The following is a 15626-nucleotide window of genomic DNA, read 5'->3' as shown; positions in this document are numbered from 1 at the left end:
GGAGCAGTGGGGGCTGCTGTGGATTCTCCATGTAGCCAGGGAGCCCTGATGCTCTCCACAGCTCAGGAAAGCTGATCTCTGATGTAAGCTGATGTTTATTGGCCTGAGCAGCTTGTGTGAATGACTGAAACATGACTGTGCTCAGCAGTGATCCCACCTTTCCTGCCTCTGACCTCTTTGCTTTCACAGAGAGAGCTTGTAGTTATATGAATCTTCACTTCTTCCTCTCCTTGCAGAAATGAAAGCAGCAACATTCCAATTGCCATCAAAAATTAATGTCTGGGAAGGTTTTATCTCTAGTCTATAATTAAAAAGCCAAGAATGGTGTTCTAAGGAATATTAGTCATAGTATCATATACAATGGCTTGGGACAGGAGGGATCTTAAATCTCATCCCATCCCACCCCCTGCCCAGGGCAGGGACACCTTCCACCATCCCAGGCTGCTCCAAGCCCTTTCCAGCCTGGCCTTGAACTCTTCCAGGGCTGGGAATTGTTAATGGTGCCTGCAGTTCTATCCTAGCATGTCAGGTAACTCAGAACTGCTTTATCACACACAAGCTGTTCTGCTCTTGTCTTTTCACAGTAGTTATGTATTGTTCCAAAACTGCAGGAAGCCTTTGTTTTGCACTTTAGTGTCTTTTATCTCTTTGCTTACAAACAAACATTGTAACTGCAAATCCTCTTTTGCTTTTAGCGTCGAGAAGCCCGGAAACAAGAACAGGCCAACAACCCATTTTATATTAAAAGCTCTCCTTCCCCTCAGAAGGTGAGTCTGAATTGCAATATCTCACTGGACTCTGCTGTCATTGGGAAGGATCCCTGAATATCAGAGCTGCAGCCTCCTCTGGCACATTCTGATATTTCCCCTGCAGTTCTGACTACTTTATAATGCACGGACTGGAGTGGCTGCCTACAACTGTTTTTATAACTCCTGTTTGTGCTGAGAATCTCCTGAGTGACCTGGTACCCCCAGGGCAGCCTGTGAGAGTCTGTGCAGTTTGTCCCAGCCCTGGGTCATGGCAGTGCTCACATCCCCAGGCACCTCACTCAGAGCCCTGCAGAGGGTGACCCTGGAACTCACACTTTATTTTGTAGATCAGGAAGTTGTTGTGTTCTCTGAACACCTTTTCAGGGAAAGAACTTCCTTTATTCCCTCTATAACTCTATATCTGAAGGACTGGCCCATATTGCTCAACTCCAATCTCCAAATTTATCTTCTCAAGTGGCAAGGGCTCCTGGGCTCCTTTTTGGTCTGTTTTATTGCTAACAAACAGTATTGCTGATATTGTTTATTAGCAATAAAACAAACCAAAAATTCTTCTGAGAGCTGCAGTAATTCTTCATTCTGGGAGCTGCAGTAATTCTTCAGGGCAGTAGTGGGGTTAACAAACTAGCTAAGAGTAGGGTCCTTTATAATAGTTATCAACTGGCTTTAAAACACCCTCTGCTACCACACAGAATTATTAACAAGCTGTTCCATTCCTATCTTTTAAAATGTTCACTTAAGGGATTGAGCTGCTTGATGTTTTGTAATATTTCTATTTACAGAAATTTGTGCTGGCAGTGCTCAGAAAGTAACAAATCTTTCTTTTCCCAGCGATACCAAGACACTCCAGGGGTGGAACACATTCCTGTGGTCCAGATTGACCTTTCTGTCCCATTAAAAGTTCCAGGTAAGCACAGCTAATCTTTTACAATTAATTAAAGAAATTCAGTTTAACAAAAGTTATAGTTCTTTCTTGGGTCTTCCACATGAGGTTCTGAAGGGCAAGGAACACACTTCCATTAGAGTCTTAAATATATCTCCTTAATTTACATTTGAAAATAGTACTTTGCAGTCTGAGTTCCTTTCAAGATAATATTAGAAGTAGTTCTGTGATTAGGAATGTCATGCAGCCAGGTCTGTAACATGTAGAGGAACCACTGTTCTGGTGGGAGCAGTCACCTTGAAAATATCTTGGAGGTCTGATGGAGGAGACATGAAATAGAATCTAATGGTAGAGATACTGTTTTGATAACTGATATTCAACTGATAAACAAGATATTCAAAGTGGTTGTGTATCTTAGGAGTGGTTGGATACAGCACAGAAAAGCTGTTGATAAAGTTCTTTACATTACAAGTACAGCAGCAATGTCACCAATTCTCCTTAAAATCTCAATGTTTGGGTGCTCCTTGTAATGCAATAACGCAGCCAAAAATGAGAGAGCAGGGTTGAGCTCTGTCCTGTTTCTGGAGAGATGCAGTGCACAGCAAAGCTGGTGCTTGGGGGGCTGTGTGAGGTGGTGTGGAAGCACAGAGATGTGGATCCAGCTGGTTAAGCTGGAAGCAGCAGCAGGGCACACTCCTGTTGTGGTGTGTCAGTGCTCAGTCCATGTGCTCTGTACCTGAAAGCAGCTTGGCTTCCCCCAGGAATGCCCATGTCAGACCAGTATGTGAAACTGGAAGAAGAGAGAAGGCATAAACAGAAACTGGAGAAAGACAAGAAAAAGAAAAAGCAGAAAAAGGAGAAGAGAGGGAAACACCATCGGCACAACTCCCTGCACACAGAGAGTGAGGAGGACATTGCTCCAGCTCACCACGTCGACATCATCACAGAGGAGATGCCAGAGGTCAGCTCCTGTGCTTGGGCTCTGGGATTTATCTGTGTGCAGCTCTTGAGAGGTTGTTGCCCCCACAGCTGCAACCAGTCTGTGATGTGGCAGTTCCACAGCTGTTTCAGAAGTGACTGAGATGATCCCAGGCTGTTCTTTGCAGGGGAAGAAATTACTGTCTGTTTTTTTTTTTGACAAAAATTGCCACTGAAGCTATTAAAAAAGTCAAAGCCAACCAAATAATGTTCATCCCTGCTCTAAAAGTAACACTGCCCAAATAGCATTTATTATGCTCTGCTGCTTCACTTTGACAGTAACTTGCTGTCTAGTCAGCAGCTTTGCAGCTGATGATAATTAATTGCAGATGCTAATGATGTCATCTGTATTTGTTTCTAAAATTTCCTTTAATCAAAACCAAGCAGCAGCAATTCAAGTCCTGCTGTTTATGAAGAAGGGGTTTCTGTTCCAAATTAATCTTGAAACTGGCTGCTGCACTGAAGTGCATTGTTCCCATAACTTACTGAGCCTGACTGTAGCTGGCCTCTGCAGGGTTCACAGGCTCAAAAAAAATTTAATTTGGGTGGTGTTAAACTTGAGTTTGAAAATTGCAGTAGTTTGCTGCCTCAGTGGGTGTCTCTTTACTCTCCTGCAGAATGCTTTGCCCAGTGATGAAGATGACAAAGATCCCAATGATCCCTACAAAGCACTTGACATAGACCTGGATAAGTAAGTGCAGTTTGTGTGTGAGTTCACTGAGGGAGTGCCTGAGGGCAGGGCTGGGGCTGAGCAGGCAAAGCACAAAAGGCTGAAGGCTCTCCCCATGGCTTTGAGACCACAGGTGCTCATCCAGCTTTGGCTCCCACTGCAGCCTGGATGATAAAATCTCAACTCCTGAGTATGAGAGGTTTGGGAGGGGCTGGGGAAGTCACTAAATGTAGTGTGATGTGACTGAAGGAGTCTGGAAGCACAGACAGTGTCACTGGATCAGGTGGGGGTTACTCTGAGGGTTGGGTGTCCCACTGTCTCTCTGCTGTCACCTGTGTTGGCACTGAGTGTGAGCTGTGTCCATCTGTCCCCCTCAGAAGCTCTGTGTCCATGGCAAGCCTGTGTTGTGTCACTGACCAGAAACACCCAGGCTGTCCCACCCCACTGCCCTGTGGCCCTGCAGTGTGTCCCACTGTTGTGAAGTTGTCTGCTGTGACTGAGCTGTGTGTCACCCCTGTGCCCAGCTCTGGGGCTGTGCCAGTGCCAGCACTGAGCCCCTGCACCCTCATGCCCATGAGCCCTGGGCTGTGCAGTGTTGCACAGGGAGATTGGGTTGGAATTTTTTTCAAAATCACCATGCTAAAAATAATTGCTGATTTATGGTCCAGGGATGCCTCCTGTAAATTTTTGAAGACTGTGCAGGCCCATGTGGGTGCGTGTGGGATCTCTCTCTTCCTCTGATACTTGAGTCTGTGCCTTTCTTTGCAGTGCCAAATTTATAGGGCTTTGGCCTCTCAGTACCTTGTGAAAAATGAATAAAACACTTTCTGAGGAACTCCTTTTTTGGAAGGCCAAAGTCTGCAGTGACAAATATATAAAAGGAAATGAATTTCTGCCTGTAGCCCCTGTATTTGCATGGTGATTCTCAGCAGCACTGGGCACACCCAGCAGAGCAGGTTCTGGGGGCTGTGCTCAGGAGGCATCCAGGGTTGCTGGATTGTTCCATCCATTCCCTCCCTGTGCCATGAGTGCTGTGCTCTCCTGTCATGGTTTCTCATGTCTGTGTCCTCTCTCTTTCTTTCTGTGCTTGCACTGCTCTGTCTGTCACGCTCACATGCAGTCTGGTTTCAGGGAAGCCTCCCAGGTAAGAATATCTCCTGAGTGTTGACCTTTGTCAGGTTGGTTGATTTTGGACAGGGCAAGTCCTTGAAGGGTGGTGGAACTGTTAACTCAGAGACTCTGACATTTGTGAGTCTGTTTTGTCACTGGCTTTCAGCACCATTGCTGTTCCTGTACAGATATATATGAAATAGTAAAAGATGAGGCCTGTTTGTTGTTCAATCTTCCCTGAAAGTGAAAAATTAATTGGTTCTGGTTCTTAATGCAATATAAGCAAAAAAAAATGAGGCAGTTAAGGCCATTAGAAATCTTCCTGAAGTAATGTTTGGTGTGCCAGTGTGAAAATTAACATTAAATAAAAGCTATAAATAGAAAAATATGCAGTTGGTGAATTTCTTGCTGGCTTCTGGAAATGTTTGACAAGAATGAGAGAAATTTTTGTGGTGTTTTTTTTTCCCTAAGTAATGGATTTAGGATACAGTGTAAATATCACCTGCTGTTGGTGCTTTTTGCAAACAGGTGTTTGAAGTTACATTTACCTTACAAAATGTGATAGTGGAGTAGAAATTCCTAGTGCAAACTTCCAAAATAAAAATTACTTAGAATAATTCCCAATTAGGCTGATCTGTTCATCAAGAACAACAAACCCCACACCCTTCAAGGGCTGCTGGAGCCATGCTGACATTCCACTGCTGAAATTTCCACTCTGCTGGAAATGCTGTTCCACATCCTTGCTTTTCCCTGGAGAGGGATTCCATGGAAACACAGTGGAACATGGAGCTGTTCCCCTGGGGGTGTTCCTCAGCCTCTACTGGCACCTCTAAGGGTTAAACAGCAAAACCTTGGCTCTCAGTCACCTTCCAATTGTTTCCTCTGACTCCTAACCCACAAGGGCAATGTCTGCAGTGCATAAGTAAACTCCAGGTATGGAAATATGCACTGATTTTAGGCTTGGGGGCCCAGCTCCTAAGAACAAAGCAGAGCTTGTCTTGGCCAGGTTATGTGGCTGAGGGAGCTGTGTGCAGCAGGTAATGGGCTCTTTCTTTTCAAGACCTTTAGCAGACAGTGAGAAGCTGCCAGTGCAGAGACACAGGAATGTGGAGACCCTGAAGTCACCAGACTCAGAAGTTCCCCTAGTAGAGAAGAAGAGTAAGAAACCCAAAAAGAAGGAAAAGAAACATAAAGATAAAGAGAGAGATAAAGGAAAGAAGAAAGAGAAAGAGAAAAAGGTGGTAGAGGAGGAGGAGGAAGAAGTAAAAAAGGTAATTCTCCAAGATTTGCATTATTTTAGCTCCTGCTGTTATTTATTGCTGAGTTCATTTTGTTGCTTAGGAACAGTTGCATTTAACAGTTCAAACAGCTCAATGCATTCACCCTCTATTTCCTTCAATTTTTACTACTGTAGCAGCAGGTATTTAAAGATTTCTGTTAATAAAAATAACACTTACTGAGCCTCCTTAACTAGCAGAATTCAGCTTACTGCAGCCTACACAGCAGATCTGCCAGAGCTCACGTGGAGCTGAGTTTGCTGATATTTTGTCTGTTCTCCAAGTGGGGAACTCCTTAGCAAAATATCTGGAACTGGTTTTGTGTCATTTGTGGTGCATCCTGACTCCCATGTGCTCCAGAACCTTTCAGTTATAAACCCTGCCCATGGCTGCCAGTTGCTGTCAGGATTTGAAGCATCCTCCTGTTAATCCCCTGCAGAGCTGCTCATTCCCCCTGCCCTGCAGCCCTTGGAATGCCAGGGGTGCCCTGCCCTGCTGTTGGGGTGCTGGGCAGGTCAGCTGGGCCTGCCTTTGCAAGTGCTCAAAAACTGAAGTGAAACTTCTTGGTGTGTTTGGTCCTGAATGTGTCACAGCATCTGAGCATGAGGAGCACTCTGCAGTGCTGCATTTCCATGGGAACTTCAAATTTTAATTTAATTGTTATAGACTCACAGAATCCCAGATTGGTTTGGGTTCAAAGGAACCTTAAAGCCCATCCAGTGCCACCCCTGCCATGGCAGGGACACCTCCCACTGTCCCAGGCTGCTCCCAGCCCTGCCCAGCCTGGCCTTGGGCACTGCCAGGGATCCAGGGTGGGCACCCTGTGCCAGGGCCTGCCCACCCTGCCAGGGAACAATTCCTGATTCCCAGTGTCCCACCCAGCCCTGCCCTGTGGCAGTGGGAGCCATTCCCTGTGTCCTGTCCCTGCAGGCCTTGTCCCCAGTCCCTCTGCAGCTCTCCTGGAGCCCCTTCAGGCCCCAAAAGGGGCTCTGAGGTGTCCCTGGAGCCTTCTCCTGTCCAGGTGAGCACCCCCAGCTCTCCCAGCCCTTCCTCATAAGGCAGATGTTCCATCCTTGTGATCTTTTTGTTTTGGTTTTCTTTTGTTGCTGTTGTCGGATTTTTAATATGATTTTTAAGAAATATCTAAAAACAATGATAATGGTTTTTTTTTCTTCTGAAATTAAGGGGGAAGACTTGGATTTCTGGCTTTCTACTGCTCCACCAGCTGCTCCCACACCCCAGCCACAGGTAGGAATGTTCCCCCATCAGAAGAAACTTCTGTGGTTATTCCTTGCCTTGAGCTGTGCAGGAGTGCTGTGTCATGCTGCAGCACTGAGGGGAACATCAGCTCCATCTCCTCACCTTCCTGCTGGGAAGCAGAGATACTGTCTGCCCAGTTCACAGGAGCTGAAATGGGAGACTTGAGGCTCATTCTGTGCAGATCAAGGAATAGAAATAGAAATACAGATGCAGCTCCAGCCTTGGTTGATTCTGTTATTGATGAGTGTAATGTTATACAGTTGTATGGTTTTATTTCTCAGTATGAGGTAGACTCTGGCAATATTAATAGACATGAGAGACAGAGTGTGAAAGAAAAATTGTCATGAATTTTGATGGGAAATTTTAGAGGAAGAGACCAAGATAGAAGGGGATGGATTCCTTGGAGGAAATCCTCTGAATCATGTCCTCAGGTGATCATATTTGCTGGGTTTCAGAGGCATAAAATGAAAGCCTTGATACCATGTTAGCCTAATGTCATTTCTGAAATAACACTTGTGAGGAGTTGTCACTGTTGAGTCTCTTTTGCTGTGGGATTGGGTTGTTCCAGCTGCTTTCCACGAGTGTCAGAATCCTTGTGCTCCTCTCCTCAGAGCGAGCCTGCAGTGGGCACTGCTGTGGTGGCTGAACCCCAAGTGGTAAAAAAGGAAGAAAGGGAAGAACAAGATGAGGAGGAGGAGGATGAAGGAAAGGTAAGTGGTTCAAGTTAAGAGGCAATTGCCTCAAGTTACACCAGGGGAGGCTTAAATTAGGTATTAGAAAAGATTTTGTTGTTATTGTTTTTTAATGGAAAGGATTGTCAGGCACTGGGACAGGCTGCCCAGTGCAGTGGTGGAGTCACTGTCCCTGGAAATGTTCAGAAAACCTGTGGATGTGGTGGCACTGGGCTGATGGCTGGACCTGATGATCTTAAAGATCTTTTTCAACCTTCACAATTCTCTGGTTCTATGAAGTTGCTGTCACCTTTCAGCCATATTCTCCTGCTGTCTCAAACTCCTTAAAAAGCAGCACAGAGGATTTACCACCAGCATCAGTTCAGTGCAGTGACTGCCTGCAAATGTTACATCCTTGGGGACCTGTGACCACCTCATGTCCCTGAGCCAAGGGACAGGTCCCAGTTAAGGTTTCCAAACACTTGGAGAGGTTCTGCCCTGTGCTGTTCCCAGGTTACTTTGGGATAGGGTGTGGGGAGCAGGGTTTACTGGGACTCCACATGGAGTTACTTTTGGGATTTAAGGAATGGTAGCTCTGTTTTGGGTTCTGCTGTAAAAGGAAACTCTGCACAGTGCAGGAAATGCAGAGAGTGAGAGTCTAGAGATGGAAGTGTGGTGGAGGAGTCATTGCTAGAAATCAAGGGTTTCTTTAAGGGTTCTTGTAGTTTCTTGTTCTTCTTGGTAGAAATCCTCCAAGCATAAGAAGAAAAAGCACAAGAAAGAGAAAGAAGAGAAATCAAAGGATAAAAAGAAATCCAAGAAGAAGAGTCATCACAGCGAGGAGGAGCCCCCGGAGTCGGTGCAGAACGGGACACTAGAGGATGAGCCACTACCAGTGAGTAGCTGTGCCCAGGCCTGGGGACAGGGAGAGCTCAGCTGTTTGGGAGGGAGGGCAGTGACAGCTCTTCCCAGAGTCAGCAGTTCTGGTGTCACTGTGAGCTCTCTCTTGTTTTGCAGCCCATGTCCAGTTATCGTCTTCTCGCTGAAAACCCCTACATTAAAATGGTGAGTGTGGGCTGTTCTGTGTGCTCTGAGAGAGGGGTGTCCTGGGGATGGGGAGTGACTTTATGTAGCCATCGCACAACTGAAGGATGTTTCAGTCCCAAGCTCTATTTCCTTTCCTTTGGGTGGCTCACTTTAATTTCTAAGTTGATATTTTCCCAATCCCAGTGTGCTTCCATAATCTTCTAGCCATATCAAATTACCTCCCTTTTGAACCTGGTTTTATCCCTGGGTAAAATGGGGATAAATGTGTTCTGTGTTCTGTTTCTTGAAGTTTGACTCTTTTCCTGTGATATTTTTCCCTTCATTTGCAGACCTATGATATCCAAGGAAACCTCCAGCATGACAGCCAAGTTACAGTGTCTGTTATCTTTGAGAACAAAAGCACTAGCTTCCTTAAGAGCATGGAACTGAATGTCCTGGACTCTCTCAACACTAAAATGCTCCGACCAGAAGGATCATCAGTACACGATGGGATCCCTGTGCCCTTCCAGCTCCCCCCTGGTATGCACAGCTTTGCACAGGGCTCTTGGAGTGTGGCTGGCCCTGCACTGCCCTCCTGTGGAAAGAGCTGCTTGAACTTCTTGCTGTTTTCCAGAAAAAAACATCTCTGCCTGGCTGTTGCTGGGCTTTCCCACAGTTCCCTGGAGAGGATAAGCCTTCTCCCAGTGTGGCTCTAATGCAGGTGGTTCTGCACAGCAAGAGCAAAGCTAGGGCTGGGAGTCCAAATGTCTGAGTTCCTTTTCCAGGTGCCTGCAGGCTGGCACACCTTTGACTACAGGAATGCAAAATTCATGATGTGTTTGCTATGAGATTTAAAATAAAACAAGATAGGAGGTTTGTGAAGCATTAGAATCCACTCTGGATTTATTCTGGAGCTCTTGTCCCAGTGTTTGAATGGCAGAGGCCTTTTGCAGTGAAGGTTTGTGATAAGGATGTGCAAGGAGGGCAGCTGAAGTATTAAGCACAGAAATGAATTATATTTGTTTTGTACAGAGCACAGTAGTACAGTCAAATCCATGAACTTCCCTGAATTTCCCTTCCTTCACCAAGGACTTAATTTGAATCCTGGAACAGCTCACAGAGGGCTGAAGTGGCCTCAGGGAGCTTTTCAATCCCCCATGGAAAGCAGTGGGGTATTTGATTAGTTTTAAATCTCTATGTGGCAGTTCTTGACAGAGACTTGTATATTAAAAGCAAAACATAGAAACATTAGAATTCAAATTAGCTCTGAAAGCTACTCTGAAATGTTTATGATATAATTCGAGTTATGCAAATAGTTTAAATCTGTGATACTGTGACACTTTGCCCAGGCACTTGCTCAATAACCTCCATCAAATGCCAGCTGCCATTGCTGCCACTGAGAGACCCAAGTGCTGTAACATTGTTGACTCATCACAGCAGTTGTAGAACTATTCCAACTCAGAGAATTTCAGATTTGGTTCAAAAATAGTCTGCACATCAGTCAGTTTATTGTAACCATTATTTAGATCTGGAAACCATGTTCTGACCTGATTTTTCCCTCTCCTCTCTTCACACTAGGAATCTCTAATGAAGCCCAGTTTGTGTTTACACTTCAGAGTATTGTTATGGCTCAGAAGTTAAAAGGAACACTGTCCTTTATAGTCAAAGTAAGTGCAGCTCTCAACTGCCTCTGCTTCCTTGGGAACTGCGTCAGGGAGCCGGGCTCGGGTGGGAAGCTCTGCTCTGGAGCTTTTTTTAGGCATCATTTCATCCCTGCTGCAGCAGCCCATTCTGTGAGGAACATTTTCACATCGTGTGCAAAGAGTGCCCCCAGCCCTGCGTCAGCACGTCCTGGATTGTCACTGCTGTCAGCGTGTGAGCAAGGCAGCCTGGAACATGTGCCACATTGTCAGCTAGGAAATCACACTGATCTGCTGGGGAGGGGACAGAGGGGACCAGGCTCTGCTCCTTCTCATCTCAGTTGGACACTGCAGCCTGCTACAAGGCTGCAAAACTAAAATGAGAATTAGGTGCAGTCATTAAGAGTGGAAACCCAGACCAAGAGTGAGGTCAGAGGAAGGCATTGTTTAATAGGTACTGACTGGATAAGACTGTGTTGGTCTCTGATGTTATTTCAGTACAGTTATTAATGAAAGAGATGCTCAGAGGAAATGAACGGAGACAGTTGTGGCTACTCCTGAGTCAGCCATTATCTCTATTTTAAGAGTTTCTTAAAAATAGCATGCTAGTCCTATTTTAGTACCTAAGAATCTGGGAACTATTAATTTCTTATTTTGCTCAGGAAATAATGAACTGTAAAACCACATCTCCAAGTGTTAGTTTAAACTCAGTCTGCTCAGTTCATTTCAGCAGAGTACAGGCAGAACTGCAGCCCAGAGTGTCCCTTACCTGTTGTGGGTGCAATTATCAACCCAGCTGGCCAAATCTTTGAGTGGGCTGATCTTGTGGTGGGATCACACTGATCCTTCAGGGGGAACTCAGCCCTCAGCTCCTCACTGGTGTCTCTGTGGTGGGTGGTTCCCACTCACCTGCTCTCCTTTGCTCTGTTGCAGGATGATGAAGGTTCAACCCATGAAAAACTAGATTTCAAATTGCACTTCAGTTGTGCTTCATACTTGATCACGACGCCTTGCTACAGGTGAGTGCCCCTGGCAGGCTGAGCCCTGCTGCTCCTGAGGGCTTGGGCAGTGTCTCTGTAAGGGGAGGCTGCTCAGAAGTATCCACTGACTGATTTCAAGTGGCTCTGCAGGGGGAGCTCTGTGCCCTGCAGGCTGGCAGAGGCAGCTCTGGCAGCAAGAGGGCACAAGTTGCTCCATTGGGCTCTGGAGTGTGGTTTCTGAATTTGTTGTAAACCTATTTTCCTCAAGCTTGGTAGCACTTAAGCTTCTGTATCCTGGCATGGGGCTGATGGGACAGATTTCACTTGCATTTCTAATAAAACATTTACTTTCCTTCCTGCTCTGCAGTGATGCTTTTGCCAAGCTCCTAGAGTCTGGAGATCTGCACATGAGTTCTATTAAAGTAGATGGAATTAGCATTTCTTTCCAACATCTACTGGCAAAGATCTGTTTTCATCATCATTTTTCAGGTGAGTCTGCCTTGATGCAGAACCTTCTGCAGAATTCCGTATTCTAAAATCTCTGCTGTGCTTAGTGGGCATAACACTCCATGGGCTCAGCAACCACAGGAGCAGGTGATGTCCAGATTAAATACATTTGGGAGAGTTTTCTCCAGTTTTGCAACACTTAAAGCATGCAGTGTTCTTCAAAATGAATTCTCCTTGTGTCCCTGTGGAATTCCTGCAGCCCAGTGAGGCATGTGACAGCTCTCATGGGAGCAGCTGCTGTGGAGTTCAGGCTGTAACTGTTCTCTGGAGAGGGTGGGTTTGATCTGCAGGGCTTCAGACTCCTTCCCCAGTGCCTCCTTTCAGTGAGGGAGAGCCCCAGCTATTCAGCTTTGGGTTTATTAATTAAAACACAAGCGCTGGCTGAAGCAAAACAACTGGCTGTTTCATCATGCTCTGATGTTTGCATTAGACATTGCCTCACTGGAAGTATTTCTGGGGAAGAAATCTACGTTCTGAGCAGTGTTTTTGCCACAGAACATTTGTGGCTTAGCAGACAAATGACTCACCTCATTATTGTGAAACGTCCCAGAGAGAAGCCACAAGGAGCCAGGCACATCTTAACCCTGACTTCCTCCTCCCCTCTGTAGAAGCCTCTGTTCCTCAAGGCCAGGCAGAGCAAGGGCTGCTCTCCAGGGGAAGCAGGGGTGAATTAAAATGGACTGGAATGAAATGAAATTGCTGTTTCTCTGCAGTTGTGGAACGCGTTGATTCGTGCGCATCCATGTACAGCCGTTCTATCCAAGGCCATCACGTCTGCCTACTGGTAAAAAAGGTGAGAGCACTGTAACCCCTGAGAGAAGCTAAACCTGGAGCCTTCCCTGCCTTCCTCTGCCTCTTCCCAGCCCTTGAGTTTGGCTGGGAACACATTTATCCCCACTTGGAAGAGAAGCTAATTTTTTTTTTTCTTTTTTTTTTTCCTTTCCAAGGGAGAGAACTCTGTATCCATAGATGGGAAATGTAATGATTCTACCCTGCTTAGCAACTTGTTGGATGAGATGAAAGAGACATTGTCCAAGTGCTGAATATTCCTTATACAATATTCCAATGAGCAGAAACACACCCAACGTGTAAAGACGAGCAGACCCAAGTGTTAAGTTTCTCCCTCGTACGCATGTACTACCCTGGGGCACGTGCTTTCAGTTCACTCCACCATTGGTTGCAGTTTAGACATTTTAAGGCTGTATGTTACCTTTTTATTTTCAGAACTTTTTACAAACTGTGGTGTTAACCCTTTCTAGCCCAAAGAGATCCTGGTGACATGACTGGAGGAGGGAGGGAGGGGTGGGCACTATTTATTCAGCAGCTCATGATGATCCCATGACCTTCATCTGTGTGGGACGGCGACTGAGCAGGACTTTATCAACAGTAGCACAGTTTGTTGCTTGTGCTTATGCCAGGGAAGGTTGACTTAATCCTTAGCCATGAAATATGTCTTCAGGGCTGCTGTAGTTGATGTATATTTCTAGCAGAGGCTGGTGCTGGACCAGAAGGCCTCTTTTTGTTTTTTTTTTTTTTTTTTAATATATATATGATTTATTATTATCTCAAGATCTATTGTGATCAGCATATAAATATCCTCCATCTCCTTGAGCTAATCCAAAGGAGCCCTGTGGGAACTGGGATGTTTGAGTTTCTGTTTATAGTAGTTGCCTTGAGCCTTAACCTTCTTTTAGTGACAGCTGGAAGAGTCGAGTGTGGAAGCATGAAACGGGCTGTAAGTGTTATTGTTTGGGTCTGTGCTCCCCTCGACTGCCCCACACACGGAGTCTGTCAGGCCTCTCCCCTCTGAGCTGTCTCTGCTGATGTGTTTTATGAGTCCACTTCAATTTCACATTCCTGAACAGTTAAGCTGTAGCAAGAAACTGGAAATCCAAAGGGGTCTGTTCCTGCTTTTTTATTCTTTCGCTCACCAGCTGAGGTTGACCATTACCAGGTTAGAGAAACAGTCATGGGTGCAGCCCCTTGTGTGCAGGTCCATGTCCTCCCCCTGGGCTCTGGTACCAGCAGGGTCATTCTGTGTGTGTCCCCTCAGTGTCCCCCAGCCCTGCCCTTGCAGCACTGAGAGCAGATTTGGCAGCACAAAGGCCCCTGGGTCCCTGTGGCAAAGCCCTCCCTTCCAGGGAGAGAAGGATGGATGGGGAGCCCCTGTCCCAGGTGCAGGAAGGAGGAGGAGGATGATGATGATCCCCTCTCCCTGCCAGGGTGCAGGAGAGGATGGATGGGGAGCCCCTGTCCCAGGTGCAGGAAGGAGGAGGAGGTTGATGATGATCCCCTCTCCCTGCCCTGGCAGGAGAGGGGCCATGAGGAGCTGCTCTCCCTGCTGGGTGCAGGATGGGGAGGGGGCTGGGGAGCTGCGGATTTGGGACTGTAGCAGTCACTTTTGGGGGAAGAAGGGAGAGTGTGGGAAGTGCCCATTCTGCACTATTGGAACCTTGTGGAGTCACTGACAGGAAAGGGATGTCACAGTGTCCTGCGGAGATGCTCAGTTGATGTCCTTCTCCAACATCCCTTGCTTTCAACTTATTTTTTATTCCCCAGCTCTGTTTCTTTCCTTGCAGTTCCACACCCAGTGAGCAAAACTCCGTGGAAGGGTTTTGCTTCAAGGCACAGGTCAGGAGCAGTTGATTGCTCCAAAAAGGTGCCCAGGGAGGAGCTGCCTGGGTCTGCATGTCTCCAGCACCACCACCACTCTTAAAACACCAAACCCCCATGCAGGGAGCAGGATAAAGTGTTGATCTTCTTTGTTGGGTGATGTCCTGTACTTTATGCGTGTCTCGTGCTTTTTACACTCTTCCCACAGGAGGTATTTGGGCAAAGGCTCTGCTCTGGTGCTCTGGGTTCCTTTTGCCAGGCCCAGCTCCGTGTCCGACCGTGCTGCCACGACGTGGAGGGTTTGGTTTTGGTCAGCCTCCCTTGGTTAGCCAGTTGTGTATTAGAAACTGAACATATTAAAATTGTCTTAAAGGATAATGTTCCTCAATTAGTGTTTGGGTTTTTTAATTCATGGATGAAAACTGTCACTTTAGCATGTAGAGTCTCTTACAGAATCCTGTGCAGTGATTCTAGAATTTTGAAACTGTATGATGTGTTACATTCACAAATTTATTTGCTATCAACATTCCCTGGAAAAAAAAAAAAAGAAAAGAAAAAGAAAACAACATACCACAAGCTGCTGTAATGAGTTTGTGTCAAGATGATCCAATAAACTTTCAAAACAAAGTTAAATTTTTGGCTTTATAAATGGTCCTTTCATAAGACTGTTCCAGTTTGGATGGACCCAAAACCAAGGCATGGATTTACCCCAGGGCTGAATAATGGATCTTCAGTGGAGGTAAGAGGAATCTCCTTCCTAAAGGAGGTAGGGAATTCCTAGTGCCACCCCCTTGAAAGGCAGCTCTGCAACAGCAGCTGTCACTAACACTGAAATTACAGGAAAAAATAATTCAGACTATCTCAGTTAAATCTCCATTAATTGTTTTATGTTTTGGATCATGATTACAGCTGAAATTCAACCCTTGGAAGAATGGGAGCTCTGGTGTGAGTGAGGCCGGAATCAGCCCCTGCTGTTGCTTCCTCTTGGCCTCCAGTGAGATTTGTGACAAACGTGGTGACATTGATGTGAGGATAAAGCCCTGTCCTGCCACAGCAGGAATGAGGCCTGGGCTTGGCTGAAGCCCCAGTGGTTTCCAGTCACACCAGAAGCTGTGAGAATCATCTTGGGACAGAAAATCCCTGGGGCTGAGAGTCAGGAGCCACCAGTTCTGCCCTGGGAATTGCCCAGTAGCTTGTTGGCCCCGTTGCTACAGGAAGGATCCAGGTCCTCTTCCCAGAACTGC

At 46.2% G+C, this 15626-nt stretch overlaps 1 protein-coding gene across 2 annotated transcripts in view; it reads left to right on the top strand.

Moving 5' to 3' along the window:
• Window positions 1-15015, top strand: part of AP3D1 (adaptor related protein complex 3 subunit delta 1) — a 44908-nt gene extending 29893 nt beyond the window's left edge. For both annotated transcript variants that reach the window (XM_059489536.1, XM_059489537.1), the window contains 15 exons: window positions 696-767; window positions 1599-1674; window positions 2412-2611; window positions 3246-3319; window positions 5469-5679; window positions 6871-6933; window positions 7557-7655; window positions 8362-8511; window positions 8634-8681; window positions 8993-9182; window positions 10221-10309; window positions 11216-11301; window positions 11630-11751; window positions 12483-12562; window positions 12717-15015. In XM_059489536.1, coding sequence (XP_059345519.1) covers window positions 696-767; window positions 1599-1674; window positions 2412-2611; window positions 3246-3319; window positions 5469-5679; window positions 6871-6933; window positions 7557-7655; window positions 8362-8511; window positions 8634-8681; window positions 8993-9182; window positions 10221-10309; window positions 11216-11301; window positions 11630-11751; window positions 12483-12562; window positions 12717-12812 — 1656 coding nt within the window. In that variant the 3' untranslated portion in view covers window positions 12813-15015. The remainder of the gene's footprint in view (window positions 1-695; window positions 768-1598; window positions 1675-2411; window positions 2612-3245; window positions 3320-5468; window positions 5680-6870; window positions 6934-7556; window positions 7656-8361; window positions 8512-8633; window positions 8682-8992; window positions 9183-10220; window positions 10310-11215; window positions 11302-11629; window positions 11752-12482; window positions 12563-12716) is intronic.
• Window positions 15016-15626: the final 611 nt, after the last annotated feature.

The sequence above is a fragment of the Ammospiza nelsoni genome, chromosome 27 (assembly GCF_027579445.1).
Source record: "Ammospiza nelsoni isolate bAmmNel1 chromosome 27, bAmmNel1.pri, whole genome shotgun sequence".
Classification (NCBI taxonomy): Eukaryota; Metazoa; Chordata; class Aves; order Passeriformes; family Passerellidae; genus Ammospiza; species Ammospiza nelsoni.
The sequence above is the reverse complement of the archived record's forward strand: the minus strand, read 5'-3'. Positions and strand labels throughout refer to the sequence as shown.